Source organism: Pogoniulus pusillus, chromosome 4, assembly GCF_015220805.1.
Source record: "Pogoniulus pusillus isolate bPogPus1 chromosome 4, bPogPus1.pri, whole genome shotgun sequence".
Lineage (NCBI taxonomy): Eukaryota > Metazoa > Chordata > Aves > Piciformes > Lybiidae > Pogoniulus > Pogoniulus pusillus.
The window spans coordinates 12,740,292-12,760,669 of record NC_087267.1 but is presented as its reverse complement, the minus strand read 5'-3'; the positions used below and the strand labels follow the sequence as shown (position 1 = coordinate 12,760,669).

Here is a 20,378-nt window from a genome sequence, read left to right as displayed (position 1 = left end):
ATTACTTTTTAAGATTCACATAAATTTAAGAGTGAACAACTGTGGCTATTATTTAGATAAAAAGTTACACACCAAATCACAGAGACTTCTTTATTCTTAATGACGATGCTCTGTTTTCTTTCAGCCTATTTTTAATGCTGATGTTCTTCCCTGTGCTAATTTTTTTTTTGTCACTTTAGTATTTTATTTTCTGTCTATTTGCACTGCAATAGTTTAGTGTGCCTGCTGCTTTCAGCAACATAGAATCATAGAATCAACCAGGTTGGAAGAGACCTCCAAGATCATCCAGTCCAACCTAGCACCCAGCCCTACCCAGTCAACTAGACCATAGCACCAAGTGCCTCATCCAGGCTTTTCTTGAACACCTCCAGGGACGGTGACTCCACCACCTCCCTGGGCAGCCCATTCCAATGCCAATCACTCTCTCTGGCAAGAACTTCCTCCTAATATCCAGCCTATACTTCCCCCAGCACAACTTGAGACTGTGTCCCCTTGTTCTGTTGCTGGTTACCTGGGAGAAGAGACCAACCCCCACCTGGCTACAGCCTCCCTTTAGGTAGTTGTAGAGAGCAATGAGGTCACCCCTGAGCCTCCTCTTCTCCAGGCTAAACAACCCCAGCTCCCTCAGCCTCTCCTCATAGGGTTTGTGTTCCAGGCCCCTCACCAGCTTTGTTGCTAGCATTTGCATCCTCAAGGTTGCTCAATTTTCCTGAACGTGCTACAACAACACATATGCATTATGAGATTAAATAAAGAGGTAAATCAACTTAGCTTCTGCACAGAGGCAATGAACTCTTCACTCCTCTAGGGCATCAACATAGATGGTTATGTCTCAGAGCAAATGAGGACAAGAATAATCTTTCTTAATAGAAACAAGGGAAGCACTTCAAAATCACTCAAAAGCTCCTTTTCTAAGAATAAATGTTATTTTTCAGAATCACAATGGCAAGAACCAGAAGTATTTCCAATACTGCTAAAACTCTTGCCAAGAGCTTGTAAAGCCATAAAAAGTGTTTTAATAACAAAGTAATAATCTAATCTTATTATAAACATTAATAAAGAGAGCAGGTAGAGCATAATTTACAGGTACCAGGTATCTACCAGAAGATAACACCAAGTAATGGGCTTATTGATGTGTAATGCATGTGCTACATTACTTCACACTACAGTGTACAGTATTAATATGCTGAGCAGTATTAATATGCTGACCATTATGATTCAAATTTATAAAGACCACACCAGCATTGAAAAGATCAAAATGAAGAGCTAATCAAGTACAAGTTTGAGGCAGTTGAACACTTCTATTCCAAACTACAGAAATTAGATTGTCTGCATTGCCTGTACAGCAGGAAATGGGGGGAAAAAAGAAAAGGTGTTTCTCTGCCATGAGGGTCAAGAAGGATTCAGATTCCAAGAATGACTTTAGCAGAAACAAGTTCCTGTGTCCAGAATTATAATTTTAAAAAATTCCACCAACTATGAAAATAACAAAAATTCATTAAAACTATCAGAACTATTAAAAGCAACCAGGTTGGAAGAGACCTCCAACATCATCCAGTCCAACCTAGCACCCAGCCCTAGCCACTCAACTAGACCATGGCACTAAGTGCCTCAGCCAGGCTTTTCCTGAACACCTCCAGGGACGGTGCCTCCACCACCTCCCTGGGCAGCCCATTCCAATGCCAATCACTCTCTCTGGCAAGAACTTCCTCCTAACATCCAGCCTAGACCTCTCCTGGCACAGCTTCAGACTGTGTCCCCTTGTTCTGTTGCTGGTTGCCTGGCAGAAGACACTAACCCCCACCTGGCTACAACCTCCCTTCAGGTAGTTGTAGACAGCAATGAGGTCACCCCTGAGCCGCCTCTTCTCCAGGCTAAGCTATCTTTGCTCAGCCTAAGAGAACCATAGACTGCATCAATTTTCAGGAAAGAGACATCATACATTTATGATTTACATTCTCTGAAACATGTAATTATGTGCACATTCAGAATGTAGGTCCTACCACAACCAGAGATATTTCTGTCTTCAGGGTAATATTAACAGTCGTGTTCAGGCTCTGCTGACCCTTCTGCTACGTTCAAGAACATATGAACCTCATGTTTTGTTTGGATGCAAAATGGTGCCCAGGTCATAAATCAAAGGGTGGAGGGGGAAAAGGACAGAGGAAAAAAAGGAAAATGTGGTAAAATTAACATACAAAGTTTAATTGCTAGGAAATAAGCTCACTGTCTTTCATGGATAATCCACATACAGATGGCTCCATACTATTCCACACATTCAAAGGCTGCAAGCTGGGAATTTTTGTCTTTCTTATAAAGAGCAATTTTAGGGCCACCCTACATTGTCTGAATATTTCTGTAATGACAGAAGGAAACACCGAGGCTGTGAAAGGAGTGTTAAGTGGCTGGCTCTGTAAACATCAGGAATGGGGATATTTCAGAACAGAATTATTGATTTGGGTCAACAAAACACAAGGATAAAGGAGATGTGTTTGAAATAGTCTAACCTGAATTTTGTAAAAGGCTTTAGAAAAATCTCTCATCAAAAGCATCTATGGAAACCCAACAGTCAGAGCTTCAGGGAAAGTCTTTATGTTGATAAATAACTGGTTAAAAGACAGGGAACAGAAGGTAAGTAGGTTAGCCAGGCAGCTCTTGCAATGGAGGAAGGTCATTAGCAGAGTTCCACAGGGATTTGCACAGGGAATGCAGTCATTCATTATATCCCTAAGCAACCTGGTAAAATAGGTGAGCAGTGAGGTGAGGCTTTATAATGATATAAAGTTATGCACAGTAATAAGGATGATGGCTTGCTGACTGTGAAGAATTGAGAAAGGTGCTTACAGAAGTAAGTTTCTAGGCAGTAAAATGGCAGATTAAATTCTTTGTAGATGGATGTAAAGTGATGTACAGGGGCCAAAACAATTCCAGGATCATGAATTGTTATGAAATGATTTACCCTCAGCTGACTGTTATAGATTAGGAGTAAGATCTTGAGGTTATGATAATACAGTACCATGAAAACATGCTCTTACTGCCCTACACTGTCAATGCCTCCCCACAAAGACTGTTAAGAACAATTAGGAAAGGAACTGAAAATGAGGGAACGTCATTATATCGCTGTAAAACCCCTCATTCATTCACAACTTGAACACCATGGGCAGGTGTGATCCCCCTATGCGGAAGGACGTAGCAAAACTGGAGAAACTGCAAAGAATGACAACAGAGATAATCAAATACATGGAACAGCTTGTGTTGGAGGAACAACTTAACAGGCTAGAGATCACCAGCCTAAAGAAGAGATAGAGTAACTATGACATATACATCTACAAAACTAAAAGCATTAGGGAGGAAGCGGTATACAGGGATGAAGTGTTTGTCTCCTCATTAAAGAGCTAAAGGCATCAAATGAAATCAGTAGGAAAGAAGCTAAAACAAACATTCCAGTAGACTCTGAGACTTGCTGCCAACAAATTCTGTAGATTCTAAGAAATGGAATTGGCCTAAAGGTGAGATTGGGCAGGAATAGGAAGAGATATCCATTGAGAATTATAATACACACAAAATTGCAGTTGGAGAGAGCATTAGAGGACATTCCCATATATGACTGGCTCGTTTGTAACAGTCCTGGTAGGCTTCTGCTCCTAGTCACATTTTGAGGCAGAATGCTAAGTTGGCTGGAATTTTGGTGCTAAGTTCTGGTACATGTAGCCTGAGTTGTAACACGATGCACATAACTGAATGAAGTTCTGGTTTAGGAGTCTGAAGATTTGCTACATGCTCGCATGGCAGTAGCCATTCACTTAAACCTATCTACTATTGTTAATAACATCAAGCACCACACAGGCAGGCTTCAGAGTGACAGTGTCCTTTATAAACCAGCCATAGGCCCCCTACTAGCTACCCAATAACCACATAAGATGTGCTTGCTTCATAAAATGGGAAAACAGAGAGCCTCCTTCACTGGAGGAGGAAAATAGAGAAAACAAACTAATAGAGGAATGTGATCAAGAAAAGAACAAAAAGTATTTCTTTTACAACTAGCAAAGGCAGAACAGATAATGATGTGAGTCTTCTGGAATTGTAAGACTGAAAACCTAGTCCACTTGGCTAGGTAAGTACATATCCTGGGGCTCTTTCAGCTAGCACTGAGAATCTCAAAGAAGAGATAATCCTGCTTATGGAAGAAAAGATAAGTTTTATTAAGGGGAGCAGCATTCCACTACAAGTTATATGTTGTGATGTGTAGGCATGATCACCTAATGATGTGACTCTTTCGCCTGAGAAAGTTCACAGAATCCCAGGCAACTTGTGTATATGAGGGTCATTATCCAGCTCCACTGATGAGGAAAGCTAGGTGTGGATTCATCACTCACTAATAACCTTTTGAAATCCCAATATTATGTTTTGGCAAGAAGTCTTATCTAGAAGGTCTCTACCTCCAAATCCATCCATCCAAGTGGATAAGATGAATCTATGTCAGTCCTGGACTGGTCAGTGGAACAAATGATGACCTACGATGACCTACTACCCCTCAATCCAGACTATTCTGGAAACACAATTTTCTAACTTCCTTTTAATTTCTCTATTAGGAAAATAGAAGATAAAAATGGTCCTTGCATTCTCCATGGTCACAAGTGAGGGAAGAGTCAAACTGAAATAAAAGGTGTCACAAAGAACAGCCAGGAAGTCTTGGATTCTCCTTGTTAAAAAGAACATTTCAGCACAGTTGTGGTGCACACCAGTTTGAAGAATAATAAACCAAACCACTCCTTGATTTTAGAATTGTTTCTAATGACGTGTGCTCAGTGATCTCTCAATTAATGAGGCAAATGATAGTATCAATTAAATTACCTTTCAGAAGGAAGGCAAATGGGAATAGGATCCCTTGTCAAGTGAATCAGCCCCCAGAACACTCATGGAGATTTGTGCCAGTCTCTGGCTGCTGTTGACTGCTTTGGCTTTTGGTAATACTAGCAAGTAAGACCTAAGGAAGATGCAACAAACTTCCACTGCTTAGACTCACACATATGTTTGGCTTGTAGGCAGAGACATGTCTTTAATGCAAGCAGCAACGGCAGCTAGTAAGCAAATCTCTCAACGTGGTGCAAGTATCACTCACAGTGCAGGGCCAGTTTGTAATCTTTAGAGAGCACAAAACCCCATCGCCCAATGTAGAGAACAAGAGGGTACTTTACAGTGAAAAGGTCAACAGTGCCTGGAAAGGAGAAGGAAACCAGGCTGCTTCACTTCACCAGGAGACTGCAAAGAACAGAGGAGGCCCTAGTTGTATTCCATTCACTCAGGTACACTCGAGCATGCCTGGGACTGTCCTCCTTACAAAAACACAGTTGCAGTAGATTGCTCAATTTTACAGAGAGGTAGGAGGGCACCTGACATGAATCATCAGAGATTCTGCCTTGGAATCCTCCTTTCTCAGCATGCTCATGCTCTCCCAGAAGGTGGCCATAATTGCTAGTTTATAGGCTTCTCTGGGTGGACTCCAAGGTCTCTTTTCAAAGGCATCCTACTGTGTCGAATTCTGTGGTGTCTGCCTCAGCAGCACTCTTCAGGAGAGCATAATGTACATTTTTTGTGAGAGCAAGAGAGCATGTCAAAGCAGGTGCAGAACACAGTTCTGTGACTTCAAAGAAGAAAAAGTGCAGTGAGATGGTTGGTGCATTGAAGCCATTCCCTTCTTCGGAGACTTATTTAGAGCATCTCATACTTGCTACAGATTTCAGCAAAGATGATTTCAGCAGAAGTTCCTGTGCAGAGGAACACCTGGTGGTGTTCAGGCCCACCCCTGGGGAGTGGTCAAGACCACCTAGGGTCAGGTTCAGGGTTACTCCCCCTGGAGGGTTAACCCTATACATACACACAGAATTTTCGCTCCATATTTGCTTTTCATGGCCACCTTTTCACAGAACATAACTTATCTCAGACAAACTGGTGACACATACTTAACAATACACTGAAGAACTCTCCATGCTTTTTTTCCTTCTCTCTGTCATATAGTATGTCCCAAATAAGTGGAGGACAGCAAATAAACTGACAGAAATTCATATGACCCTTGTAAGACTCTACAGTTTTATAGACTCTTAATCCCACAGAGAGGGATCTGGGGGTGCTGATTGATACCCGCCTGAACATGAGCCAGCAGTGTGCCCAGGTGGCCAAGAGAGCCAGTGGCATCCTGGCCTGCATCAGGAATGGTGTGGTCAGCAGGAGCAGGGAGGTCATTCTGCCCCTGTACTCTGCACTGGTCAGGCCACACCTTGAGTACTGTGTTCAGTTCTGGGCCCCCCAGTTTAGAAGGGACATTGAGATGCTTGAGCGTGTCCAGAGAAGGGCGACGAGGCTGGTGAGAGGTCTTGAGCACAGCCCTACGAGGAGAGGCTGAGGGAGCTGGGATTGGTTAGCCTGGAGAAGAGTAGGCTCAGGGGAGACCTTATTGCTGTCCGCAACTATCTGAGGGGTGGTTGTGGCCAGGAGGAGGTTGCACTCTTCTCTCAGGTGGCCAGCACCAGAACAAGAGGACACAGCCTCAAGCTACGCCAGGGGAAATTTAGGCTGGAGGTGAGGAGAAAGTTCTTCACTGAGAGAGTCATTGGACACTGGAATGGGCTGCCCGGGGAGGTGGTGGAGTCGCCGTCCCTGGGGCTGTTCAAGGCAAGGTGGGACGTGGCACTTGGTGCCATGGTCTAGCCTTGAGCTCTGTGAGGTCTCTTCCAACCCTGATGATACTGTGATACTGTGATACTGTAATTTTAGCATCTTACAGTCACTCCTGCTTGAAACTACCTCTGTAGTATTTTCTCATAACACATACCACAGTCCTAAAATGTATCCATCTTTGCTTCTTTCTCTGCTTACATCAGAAATTACTGCAGTCACTAGCTACATACAGTGCTGAGATCTTTTTGTGATATGTGATAAAAATTCACTGTCAGGCAACGTTCCACATGTTAATGAATTCCTCTGAAGTGATGCTGATCTTTCTGAGTAAACAGAGGTATCAATGAATCATTAGGGGAAAAAAATAGATTAATTTAAACCAATTCTGCAAGCTGAAAAATCATGGACTTCTTTCCCCAATTTAAATGAATGTCACAGTCATAACTGTTAAAATTCTTGCTTACACTAATCATTAAAAAGTAATCTTACTTTAAAAAAAGAACAAACAAACACCTTTTCATCACTTTGTTTAAGAAATGCTTTTCCTGAATAATAAAACCACCTGCATATGCTATGTTTTGGTTCAGTTCTAGCTAGCTGTTAGTTTCTAGTTCTCTTTCACTAAGCTGATCTTTGTGTTGCCCATATTTCAGGAGGGAATCTTTATAGCAATTATAATTCAAGTGAAAACTTTATTCTTCTAAATCCTAAATTAGAGACAAACTCGATCTGGTAAGTTTCACATAGAATCATAGAATCATAGAATCAACCAGGTTGGAAGAGACCTCCAAGAGCATCCACTCCAACCTAGCACCCAGCCCTAACCAATCAACTAGGCCATGGCACTAAGTGCCTCATCCAGGCTTTGCTTGAACACCTCCAGGGACGGTGCCTCCACCACCTCCCTGGGCAGCCCATTCCAATGGCAAATCACTCTCTCTGCGAAGAACTTCTTCCTAATATCCAGCCTATACCTACCCTGGCACAACTGGCACATCAAAGAGACTGCTTACAAATTCTGGGGTGTGACTGCTTTCTCACTTTCAGTTGATTTGTCTCCTCTTTACAAAATCCTTTAAATTAGGCTTATCTCTAGCCATTACTCTTTCACCAAATAGCAAGTCATGAGGTTACTTCATAGCAAAGAAAGGCCACTGTGCTGTCCTCACAAAAGTCAATGGCAAAATTCCCACTCACAGGATGAAGAAAATAAACACCACTCTAATATATTCCAACTGAAACTCTTCTGGACTCCCAGCTAATTAAATACCCTGTCATAATGCTGCTTTGCCTTTGCTAACTTTCTGCTTGTCTGGGTTGAAACACTTGAATACTTCAAGAAATTGTGTTTTCTTTCTTCTGCTCTCTTCCTTCCCTTGAAACCAGCAAAAATATTCCTTTTAAAATGTAGGATTATGTTTCTTACCATCCATGCTGTGACAAAATCTCCCATCCAAGTCCCAACTGCAGCTACCTTCATAAAATTTTCATTCCTGATGCCCATGAAGTCTGTTATAATATATGCACTGTGGAAACAAGAATGCAGACTGTAAGCTATACATGTTTGCTTAATGCAGTTATAAAGAACTTGCTTTAGTAACAATATTTATGATTAGCTGTGCAAGCTTTCCCATTCCTTTCAGAACCCTTTTTCTGCTAGAGTTGAGTCTTGAAAGAGAACCAAACCAAGATGGGCCAATACCAATCAGAAATGCAAATGCAAATTTGATTTTACAGCCCATGTCTCTGCTGAAGGTGCTGAAATAATGAAAGACCTTAGGATTATGCAAAGCTTCTGGAAATATAAATTGTTATACACATTTCATGCCTTCCTTTGTACAAATGGAACTGCAATATGGAAAGCTGCCTGGTAGAAAAGGATCTGGAGGTGCTGGTTGACAGCTGGCTGAACATGAGCCAGCAGTGTGCTCAGGCAGCCAAGGCCAACAATATCCTCACCTGTATCAAGAATAGTGCAGCTAGTAGGAGTAGAGAAATTACTGTACATGGCACTGGTGAGGCCAGACCCTGAGTTCTGTGTTAAATTTTTGGACCTCTCATTAGAGAAGGAACATGAAGGTGCAGGAGAATAAGTCTTCCAAGGAGTGGCTGAGAGAAAGGGATCAATCAGTCTGGAGAGAAGGAAGGTGAGGATAGGCCTTATTGCTCTCCACAACTAGAGGTTGTAGTGAGGTGGATGTTGATCTCTTCTCCCTAGTAACAAATGCTGGCCTCAAACTGGGCCAAAAGCAGCTTAGATTGGGTATTAGGAAAATACTTTTACCGAAAAAGTGGTCAGGGATTCTAACAGGCTGCCCAGGGAGGTGGTGGAGTCACCAGTTCAAAACCTGTGCCTAAGTGACCTACTCACATTTAACAACTGCTTGGAACATCGTATTATCCACTATTCAAATATTTCCATTATTATGAATGTTGTAAGGTCTAGGGCTCAGAGATCACAGCTCTGCAACTGGATTCATGCAAGTTCATCCCCATGTTCTAGAGCAATCCTATTAAAATCTAAACATGATAGATCTTGCTACCATAAATCCATGCATAGCACTGTATCACTTCTTAGATACAAGTTAATATGTTCTAGAGTGGAAATATTAATGCTGGTGAATACTTTCATGACATGTGTAAAATGGAATACCACAATAGCTCTTATCATCATATGCCTCCTGATTTTTCAGCTGATATGTCACTAAGAAAAATGCAATCCTTTTTTTCTAAAGTCTCCCTGTTCCACTGCCCTGCCTCCATCAGAGGACAACAGTAAATACCTAGGGAAGACAGTGATAACAGGCAAGCACACCCCTCCCAGATGTATTCTGCCAGACTCTTTATAATTGGGAAACGTGGAAATTTTTTCTTTCCTTCCTTTTGGGTATGCCATTCTAAGAGTATCTGTGAATGAAATTATCCATCCTGTACTCCTTAAGAATGTGTCTCATTAACAAAGAAGGTACAACAATAAATGTCAGTTGTAAGGACTGGCTCCCAAAAGCAAACTCTTCTTCATCAGTGTGAAACAGACACAAAAACCCCACAGTTCTGACTTTATTTTATTCTCATTTCCCATATGCATTATACATGATTACAGCTATACAGAAACTAAATGAACACACGTTCAATGCACAACACTCAAAAATAGGCCCTGTGGGTACCTTTTATTGCCTCATCACATATAGGAGGCCTGCCACAGCCATCCATGGCAGGATGATAATCACAAGACAGCATCGAAAAACGTTGAGAGGTCATTGGTCACTGAATGTAGTTATTAACAAGAAGACCAGACAAAAGCTATTTTTAAAGTGGAAATTGAAAATCTCCATGAAGTCACTTGTTTTTACAAGTATTTAAAGTACCTTTAGGCTCATAGTAAGATCATATAAGCTGGATACAATGCTTAAACAGATAGAAAGCCCTTGAAAGCACCAGATCATCCTAATTGTTATTGTTTTTACTTTTGTAATTTGAAAATGAACATATAAAACATGGAAGCATCCAAGAAGCCCAGTATCAATTGTGCAGCATAGTCTATAAGTCATTAATGCCTAAATTACGCATGTGAATTGACAGACCTTCATCTAGAATTGAAATAGCATAGACATTCTTAGGAGCATAATCTGTTCTGATTTTAAGTGAATTTACTGATTAAAATAGAGCTACAACATCTCATGGAACAGGGAAAATATTTTTAGTATCTTGTTAGAAATAGCAAAAAAATGCATAGCTATTTTAGTAACTATTTTATTGACCATTAGCATTGCCTCCTTTGTATTTTATGCTCTTTGCAGCATTTTTTTCATTTCTAAACATAGATTATTTTTTTTTTTAAATACAGACACAAATCCTATGAGGAGAGGCTGAGGGAGCTGGGGTTGTTCAGCCTGGAGAAGACGAGGTTCAGGGGTGACCTCATTGATGTCTACAACTACCTGAAGGGAGGTTGTAGCCAGGTGGGAGGTGGCCTCTTCTCCCAGGCAACCAGCAATAGAACAAGGGTACACAGTCTCAAGTTGTGCCGGGGGAAGTATAGGCTGGATGTTAGGAGGAAGTTCTTGCCAGAGAGAGTGATTGGCATTGGAATGGGCTGCCCAGGGAGGTGGTAGTGTCGCCGTCCCTGAAAGTGTTCAAGCAAAGCCTGGATGAGGCACTTAGTGCCATGGTCTGGTTGACTGGCTAGGGCTGGGTGCTAGGTTGGCCTGGCTGATCTTGGAGGTCTCTTCCAACCTGGTTGATTCTATGATTCTATGATTCTTTCAGTTGCTAAAAAAAAAAAAAAAAAAATTTAAAAAAAAAATCTTCACGTTTAATTTCCAAGTTTTAGTTTAAATACAATTGAGAGTAGCTCACACTTTCCAAAAAAAGTCATGCTAGCCTGATGATATATTACCAGGGCATATATTTCAACAGTATCAAAAGTAAAATTAATTCTATTGTGGAGAAATTGCCACTTTCTTTCTAGCTTTAGCTGGTAGTTTCCATTAATCAGTGACTGTTTCCTGGCTAGCACCCATGTCTGTGCCTAGCAGAAAGGCTAATAGCTATTGGGTTCCAGTTAACTGTCATGGTCAGTCCAGATTCTCTCTAGCTTGTCACAAGGCTCCTATTCACTTTGCCATACCTGTACTCTGTAGTAAGGCACATTCAGGTTGCATGAACAACCTAAGAAAACAGTGAGTGGAAAAAAACATAGCAGTTGAAACTTGTAATAGAGTAAAAAGCTCTTCAGAAGTGGGCAGCACAAGTGTATATAATTAAAGGCTGAGGAGCCAATACTTATGAATGCTGTAGATAAAGGACAAGTTTGCAACTGGGATTTCAGACAAACCCACTATTAACCTTTCACAGTAAAACTGAAAGCTGCAAAGACAGGGAAAGTGCTCTTTGGAGGACTGTCATGGTAGGCCTGATGGGCCAGAAATAGCCTTATACACATACTGGCTTGTGCAGGAGTGTTTTTCTCCTGTGGTAAACAAGGTACACACACTTGCCTTGTGCCTGCCTTGTGCAAGGCCTATGCTTTTCCCAAATTTGGGTAAAGCAAGCCTATGGTTTCCCCTAATATGGTCAAGCTTGGCTAACTGCCATTCTGATTGGCTATTCTGTGTCCAAAGGCTCATTGGTCTTGGCTACATTGATAAAAAGAGTTGAGCAGGTAACGCAGTGTCCTCTGCCATGCTCTGCCATTCTATTCATGCCTGCTGTTGCCTGCTGCCACTGCTTACTGCCTTATTGTTGTCCTGGAAAGTCCACTGTTGCGAGTTTACCAGGGACAGGCTCTAAATGCCTCTACGCAATTGGCCTGCATAGCCAGAGTGAAATTGTGCTGAGACTGCACATTTCAAGACATTCTGCCTACACCTGAATGTCTCCTGCCAAAACAGGAAGTCCCAGATACACAGATCATCCAGGGGACTGGGTCAGAGATTGTCTGCCTCCTTTCCCAGCACTCTGAAGCCTGGGAAGAATAAGAAGTCTCAGCAGCTGACAAGTAAAAATTCCCTGAAAGCATCTGGGTACTGTTTGCAACTGTAGCTGGCCTCACAAGTCAGGTAATAATAGTATTGTGTGAGTAAATGACTCTTTGTAATTCATTGTTGCCTTCTGCCACATGCAGAAAGGGGCTCCCTGAGTCTATCTAGTGGGCATGCGTTATATAAAAGAAGAAAAGAATCAAAAGAGATTTGAGAAATGTAGGTCCAAAACAGAGTCAAAACCTCCTCTTATAAGGTGCTGTCTGCATCCATGTAGTTGTAAAAGGTAATTAAAAGATGTACAAATTCTATGTACTTCTCTGGTTTTAGCAGCAGAGAGTGGGCAGAACAGCAAAAAAGGAAACAACAGCAGTAGCCCAGAGAAATCTCTCCAGAGGAAGACAACAGAACATTTTAAGAAGGATGATACTTAAGCAGATGTCAAAATGACAAACAGTTTGAAAGTAAATGGAATGTCTTGAATTCCAAGTTGGCTAACAATGTACAAGGCACTGTGGTGCTATCAGCATTGTTCTAGGCACTAAAACAGAAGTTGTGGCTGAAATCAGTGCTGAAACAGTGCTTACTTGACCATCACATGAATCTAAAAACAGGATATGCCTTGAATTCAGACACTTAAATCTAAATGTAAGACAGGATTCTAAACTCTCAATGGAACTCAGTCCAAATCAGTAAATGTAGATTTGTCTTTAAGCTACTGTAGACACACTGGGTGAAGGATTTGTTTGCATTATGCTGCTGTAGGATGGCTAGTGCACCAAAACAGTATGCTCACATAACAAAAGATATTGCTGAACTTATGTGACTAAATAATTCCAGATGCTGTGTGCTCTCTGGATGATAATCCAAAGATATCTGGATCTCTTTAAGGCCTATGACACATCTGACAACTCAGACCATCTGGACTGAATACTAGATCTCCAGCAACTGCAACGAGAGCGTAAACAACCCAGAGAGGCTTCAGTTACCTTCTAATGCCATTTTAGCACTCTTGATACACCCTAGCTGCACTTCAACTGGCTCTTATACACCCCAGAGTATCTAAGGCACTGGACTGGCACACACCACACATGATGTTCTGTACGAAGCACAAGAACAGCACCACAGATGGTGGTTCTGCCGCATCCACAGAACTGGATGATCTTCAAAAAGGATGGGAGGCCTGGATGTCATTTCTATTGAGTGATAGAGTGATTACAAGTCTGTACAAGTTCTGCAGTCTGTTAAATGATTTTGTGAGATGGTTTTATTATCTGTCATTCCCTCTAGGTAGCCAACCATCTGTGTGGAACTCAGCTTCCCTGGTGCATCTGACTAAGTGAAATGCTTTGACAATGGCCAACAAGTGACAGTACAGGAGTTCACACAGGCTGCAAAGGTGTGTTTAGACAATGTGCCACAAGATTCCATTATTCAGAAGCAAAGAGCACCAGAATAACTGAAAACATATATAAAAGACTGAAGATATAGTTCCTGGTCCATATTTCACTCTAAAATGACAGAATGTCAGAAGAGATGCTTGGTAGAAGTTTGGTCATCTGAAAAGCTATCCCTGTTAGCAACTTCAGTCTGAGCCATAGAGAAATGGAAGATGGACAGAAACAAGACCTACTGTCCTATAAGTTGCATAATGTACAGATACATACAAACAGTACAGAGAACACAACAGCTGCTCATACACTCCCTAACCATCCCCAGTGCACTTTTTTGAGGTACAGATTAAACTTTTTATATGACACTAGAACAGAGAGAATTAAGAGGCACTGAACTAGAGATTTGCTTGAGAAGACATCAAGAGGAAACAGTCACAAGAGGCTCAGCAGGCACACTGCTGTTTGGTAACTTATTTACATGTTTTTCTGAAATCAGGCAACTGAACTGTGATATTGCAAAGACTCTGCTCTTCTGTCTACAGGCTTGAGGTCTGCCTACCTTGAGGGACTTGGCTGTTAAAGCTCCCAAGCCATTTAAAGTTCTGCTGCCAGGCACATACAGGAGCTGCACATTCTACACGGGAATAAGCCATTTGGCTTCTTTACCACATTCTAAGTTGACTTGCATTCAGAAAGTGTTTATTCCTCCACTTGATTTGCCTGCGGTGCTGCATTTCTGAAGTGCTTTGCAAAGACAAGGCCCACTGAAAAATGGGATGGCATTTCTGTCTCTTAACAGAAGAAGTGCATGTGTGCTTACAAAGGCCTGTGGTAATAGGACAAGGGGCAATGGCTTCAAACTAGAGAAGCACAGATTTAGATTGGATGCTAGGAACAGGTTCTTTACTATGAGGGTGGTGGAACACTGGAACAGGTTGCCTAGGGAGGTGGTTGAGGCCCCATCGCTGGAGATACTCAAGGGCAGGCTCATCCTGACATGCTTTATGCAGGTAGGGACAGAACTTAAAACAGTCCTGTCCTTAATACAGATTCTTTATTGCAAATTGTATGGTTTTCTTGTTTCTTGTGTGCATTTTTGTGAGTCATATTTCAACAACACTCAAGCACTTGACATCCAAGAGTTTGGACTCCTCTTTAGGGACCAGGTGGCATTCATACAGATTCATTTTGGCTAATGGTGATAGACATTCTAAGCTGCCTCTATAACCAACACATTTGACAGCATCTCAAAGCAGACATTAATTTAGATGATTTTCATGTATGACATCATTAAGGGACAATACAAATAAGAATTGCAAAAGGGAACTCATAATGACAGGGCTATTGTCAGCAAGTGTGAGAGACTATGTCTCTACTAGAAACATCTTAGAGATCTCCAAATTCAAAAATGTTAAGGACCTCAACAAGGGAGGGATGCAGCCTCCCCAGGTTAAAGGCAAAATTCGGTGAGTGCTGGCACAATCTCTTAGGGTGATTCAATGACAGAATTTCTTACACACACATTTTGTGGCAAACCTTAAAAGCCATAAATAAAGTCAGAGACAAGCTGTGGATGACATGAGAGCTGGAACTTGATTTCTCTCCTTTCAGATCAACAATTTTCTCCATCACTACAAGTACAAAGTGAACAAAAAGAAAGGACAGTATAAACTGTGAAAAAATGTAAGAGGTGCCTGAGCAAGAATTCAGCACATTGATTTTCCAAATTTATTATGTCCATGAGATATCTCTTCCAAATTTTACAGAGTTTCCAGTCAATGGCACAATGTCCACCTGGAGACCAGTGACAAGTGGTGTCCCTCAAGGGTCAGTGCTGGGACCAGTGCTGTTTAACATCTTTGCCACTGATATGGACAGAGGAATCGAGTGTAGCTTCAGCAAGTCGGCACATGACACCAAGCTGTGTGGCACAGTTGACTTTCCGCAGGGCAGGGATGCCATCCAGAGGGGCCCAGTGTAAGGTCCTGCACCTGGGTCAGCACAATCCCAAGCACAGATACAGGCTGGGAGGCGAATGGCTGGAGAGCAGCCCTGAGGAAAAGGATCTGGGGGTCTGGGTTGATGAAAAGCTCCACAATAGCCAGCAGTGTGCACCTGCAGCCCAGACAGCAAACGTGTCCTGGGCTGCATCAAGAGAAGTGAGAGAAGTGTGTCCAGCAGGGCAAAGGAGGTGTTTCTCCCCCCTTTACTCTGCTCTCTTCAGACCCACCCTGGAGTACTGTGTGCAGATTTGGAGCCCCCAACACAAGAAGGACATCAAACTGTTGGAGAGAGTCCAGAGGAGGACCACAAAGATGATCAGAGGGCTGGAGCACCTCTGCTATGAGGACAGGCTACAAGAGCTGGGGCTCTTCAGCCTGGAAAAGAGAAGGCTTTGAGATCTTAGAGTAGCCTTTCAGTATCTGAAGGGGGCCTACAGAACATCTGGGGAAGAACTATTCACAAGGTCATGTAATGACAGGATGAGAGGTAATGGGTTTAAACTGGGAGATTTAAACTAGATGTTAGGAAAGGCTTCTTTACAGTGAGGGTGGTGAGACACTGGCACAGGTTGCCCAGGGAGGCTGTGGCTGCTCCCTCCCTGGAGGTGTTCAAGGCCAGGTTGGATGAGGTCTCGTGCTACCTGCTCTAGTGGGAGGTGGGAAGTGTCCCTGTGGGGCAGGGGGTTGGAAGTGGATGATCTTTGAGGTCCCTTCCAACCTAAACCATTCTATGATTCTCTGACTCTTACGCAGTGTGTATCAGCACATGAGTCATAGAATCACAGAAGAGACCTCCCGTGATCATTGAGTCCAATACCCATGCAAAGAGGACCTCTTAGTTCAGGCCACGCAGGAACATTTCAAGGAACATTCTGCTTAGTCAGACAAGACAAAGCCAAAAGCCGCAGAGTCCATTTAGCACCTGTCTGCAGCACATAAAGGTTATGCTAGTCAGCCAAGGCCAGGATGAAACACCTCTGCTGTTACTGTGCTAATAGATAAATTCACTCAAACATCCATAGCACAATCTTACCTGCTCCCATCACACACTCACACAGGCACAAGCAGTGGAGCAGGTTATGCTTTCACTATAACCACTAAGGTGTTTTTACTGAAGCAATCAAATAAAGGGTTGTCTCTTACATGATGAGTTGATATTACAGTAGAGAATGAAGTTATTTATTTACAGTTAAATGTATTGCTTATTGAAAACTGTTTTAGTGAACAATCAAATTAAGAGAACTGTATCATTTTTAGCATCACTTTTAATAGGCTAATAAAATTTCCCAACTAGTCCAAAAAGCTGTAGTATGAGCTGGCACATTACATGCTTCATTTGATTCACTTCATTTGCCTATATACTATGTAATCAAAACAATTTTACAGTAAAAAGGTCCAAAATGCTAGCACAAATGTTCTAAGACACAAATAGGACAAGTGGCCTTGTGCATACCCATTTTGAGGGTTTAAAGAGGATCCTGATTCATCATACTCAAACACATTCTGCAGACACAGAATTTTGCAGTCTCAGCCTTTGCCATATGCATCATGAGAAGGATAATGAGTGCTGATTTTTAACAAGTTGCTAAAAGCCAAGATAAATTATTGTGGTGGGTTTACACCACTTAGAATTTGGGATTTGCCCTCCCAAAGGTAAGTTATCACATTACTCAGAAGTTGGAAGTAAAATGAAATTATTCTTTACAAAAGTAGTCCAAATATAAAAGGTTATCAAGGTATACAGATACATATATATACATATACAACCAGACAATAGCCCAGCTACCCCCCTGGACACTGCAGCCTGCAAGGCCACATTGCCTTACCTCCTACTGCAACATAACCCAACCAATAGTCATCTCACAGAAGCAAGCAAGGCCAGAGAGAGAGGCAGGGGGAAAAAGAACAAGGACACTCTTCACAGAGAGAGTGATTTGCCATTGGAATGGGCTGCCCAAAGAGGTGGTGGAGGCACCATCCCTGGAGGTGTTCAAGAAAAGCCTGGATGAGGCACTTAGTGCCATGGTCTAGTAGACCGGCTAGGGCTGGGTGCTAGGTTGGCCTGGATGATCTTGGAGGTCTCTTCCAACCTGGTTGATTCTATGATTCTATGATTCCAAACTCCAAATGATATAGAATTTTCTCAGTGCAATGGAATGGGATAAACATATCCCTTATACTTTGTTTAGCCCCTTTGAGAGCAGAGTCCATCCACCTGAACTCTCTGCATTCTCTAGAAAACTATTTACATTTAGGACCCTAGTCCTAAACTGTAGCAATTATGCACATGCACATTGAAGAAAAATGTATGCTCAGGGTTTCTAAAACCTCTAAAAATACTGTAAATGGTTGCCCTTTGTTTTGCTTTTGTTGTTGCCTGTTTGCATTTCTTTTTTGCTTGTTTGTTTGTTTGTTAATGTAAGAGAGTACTAAATGTAGATTTGCTTATCTTACAATGCTTATTGTTTGGCACGTGATATTTAAAAATCAGCTACTAAAATTTGAAAATAACATTAACATTCTGTTAAATGCAGATTTGCATATCTTAAATTGCAGCTAACTTGTTTGGTATGTGACATTTAAAAGGTCACTACTAAAACCTGAAAACGACATTAACAGAAACTAAGGAACATAGAATCATAGAATCATAGAATCATAGAATCATAGAATCATAGAATCAAGCAAGGTGGAAGAGACCTCCAAGATCATCCAGTCCAACCTAGCACCCAGCCCTAGACAATCAACCAGACCATGGCACTAAGTGCCTCAGCCAGGCTTTGCTTCAACACCTCCAGGGACGGCAACTCCACCACCTCCCTGGGCAACCCATTCCAATGCCAATCACTCTCTCTGGGAAGAACTTCCTAACAACATCCAGCCTATACTTTCCCCACCACAACTTGAGACTGTGTCCCCTTGTTCTCTTGCTGCTTGCCTGACAGAAGAGCCCAACCCCACCTGGCTACAACCTCCCTTCAGGTAGCTGCAGACAGCAATGAGGTCTGCCCTGAGCCTCCTCTTCTGCAGGTTCCACACCCCCAGCTCCCTCAGCCTCTCCTCATAGGGTTTGTGTTCCAGGCCCCTCACCAGTTTTGCTGCCCTTCTCTGTACATCTGTCAAGGTTAAGGTATGTTAGAAACTTATCAAGAGGAAGGCACAGTAAAACCTTTTCTTTAAAATATGTACTTGCTTGATTTTTAAACCTGGTAAGATACTAGCAAGAGTGGCTTTGAATGATGTTGCACTGGTTGAACGCTGCTGAATGGGTCCATTAAAAGTGTTGACATTTCAGCACAGTTAAGATGGGTTAAGGACAGACATGCAGTAATATTCTCAGAAGAAAATTAATAATTCATTAGCAAAAAAAGGAAGAGAACTGCTCATGTCATTGCCAGAATGTAAACAAAATGAAATTACATAAATAATTTGTAATTATATAAACAAAATTATATTATATATTAGATATAATTATATATAATGTATATATTTTGTATATTATAGAAACAAAATTTAATTTGACCTAATGTTTTGATAACATGTAAAACTTCTGTGAATTCCAGCAATACTTGGTAATTTCTATTTGTTTTGGGTTTAGGGATGGCAGAGAAGTTTCAATGCATGATTATAACACTAAATAAACCAGTAATTGTGGTATTATTGCAAAGGGGAAATTACAGCAATCTGCAATTAGTATAAATCACTAAATGGACTCTGTAAGCAGCAGTCTGCACTGGTGTAATGCAAGGGTTAACCTGCCTGCTCCCCCAACACAGAAGAGAGGGAAAAGAGAGGGTGGAGATAGCGAGATAAGAGTTTACTGAACAAAGGAGGTAACACAAATGCAATGAACTGAAATGCAACTGAACAAACAAGATAACACAAACTGCCTTAGCTAATAATCTAATAATATAATGAGTGATTAACTCAGCCTATTTGCAGACAAAGCACAGCAAAATACACAAGAACACCCCCAGCATAAAAGCAAAGCAGCAGCTACCCCCACTCCTACTCCTCATGATCCCTGTGAAAAAGCCAACACCCAAAACCCTGAAACCCAGAAGCAGCAACCAGAAGAGGAAGCCTCCCTGTTGTGGAGGCAGGGAATTAATGTGGCTGAGTCAGGAACTTATATAAAAATAGAATTATTTTATTTCCCAAAAACCCGCCCCCAAATTTACATACAGAAATTAATTTCGTTTTAGTTACCAGATTCAGTTCGTTTGAGAAGATCTACACAGCTGCCCCATCCTCTTTAACATCTTCATAGATGATCTGGATGAGGGCATCGAGTCAGTCATCAGCAAGTTTGCAGATGACACCAAGCTGGGGGCAGATGTGACTGAGTTGGAGGGCAGAAGGGCTCTGCAGTGGGACCTTGACCGCCTGCACAGATGGGCAGAGTCCAATGGGATGGGGTTCAATAGCTCCAAGTGCAGGGTGCTGCACTTTGGCCACAACAACCCCATGCAGAGATACAGGCTGGGGTCGGAGTGGATGGAGAGCAGCCAGACAGAGAGGGATCTGGGGCTGGTGATTGATACCCGCCTGAACATGAGCCAGCAGTGTGCCCAGGTGGCCAAGAGAGCCAGTGGCATCCTGGCCTGGATCAGGAACAATGTGGCCAGTAGGACAAGGGAGGTTGTTCTTCTTGTCTGCCTGCCTGTGTATATACGTGCAGAGCTCACTTATGCCTGCTTTTCTATGATTGCCCCGTGTGCGTCATTGCCTCAAGTTGCCAGGAGCAGAGCCACTTGTCTGCATACGATCAGCCTGAGTAGCCAGCATTAGACCTGTGCTCAGACTGCACGGAGTCCTGCCTC

At 42.2% G+C, this 20,378-nt stretch overlaps 1 protein-coding gene across 5 annotated transcripts in view; it reads right to left on the bottom strand.

Moving 5' to 3' along the window:
- The window catches only part of TMEM117 (transmembrane protein 117), a 336,585-nt gene that overhangs the window by 214,406 nt on the left and 101,801 nt on the right, over window positions 1–20,378 (bottom strand). For all 5 annotated transcript variants that reach the window (XR_010302061.1, XM_064142216.1, XM_064142218.1 and 2 more), the window contains one exon: window positions 8,105–8,204. Coding sequence is in view for 4 of the 5 variants with exons in the window: in XM_064142216.1 (XP_063998286.1) it covers window positions 8,105–8,204 (100 nt within the window). In the remaining variant the exon portion in view is untranslated. The remainder of the gene's footprint in view (window positions 1–8,104; window positions 8,205–20,378) is intronic.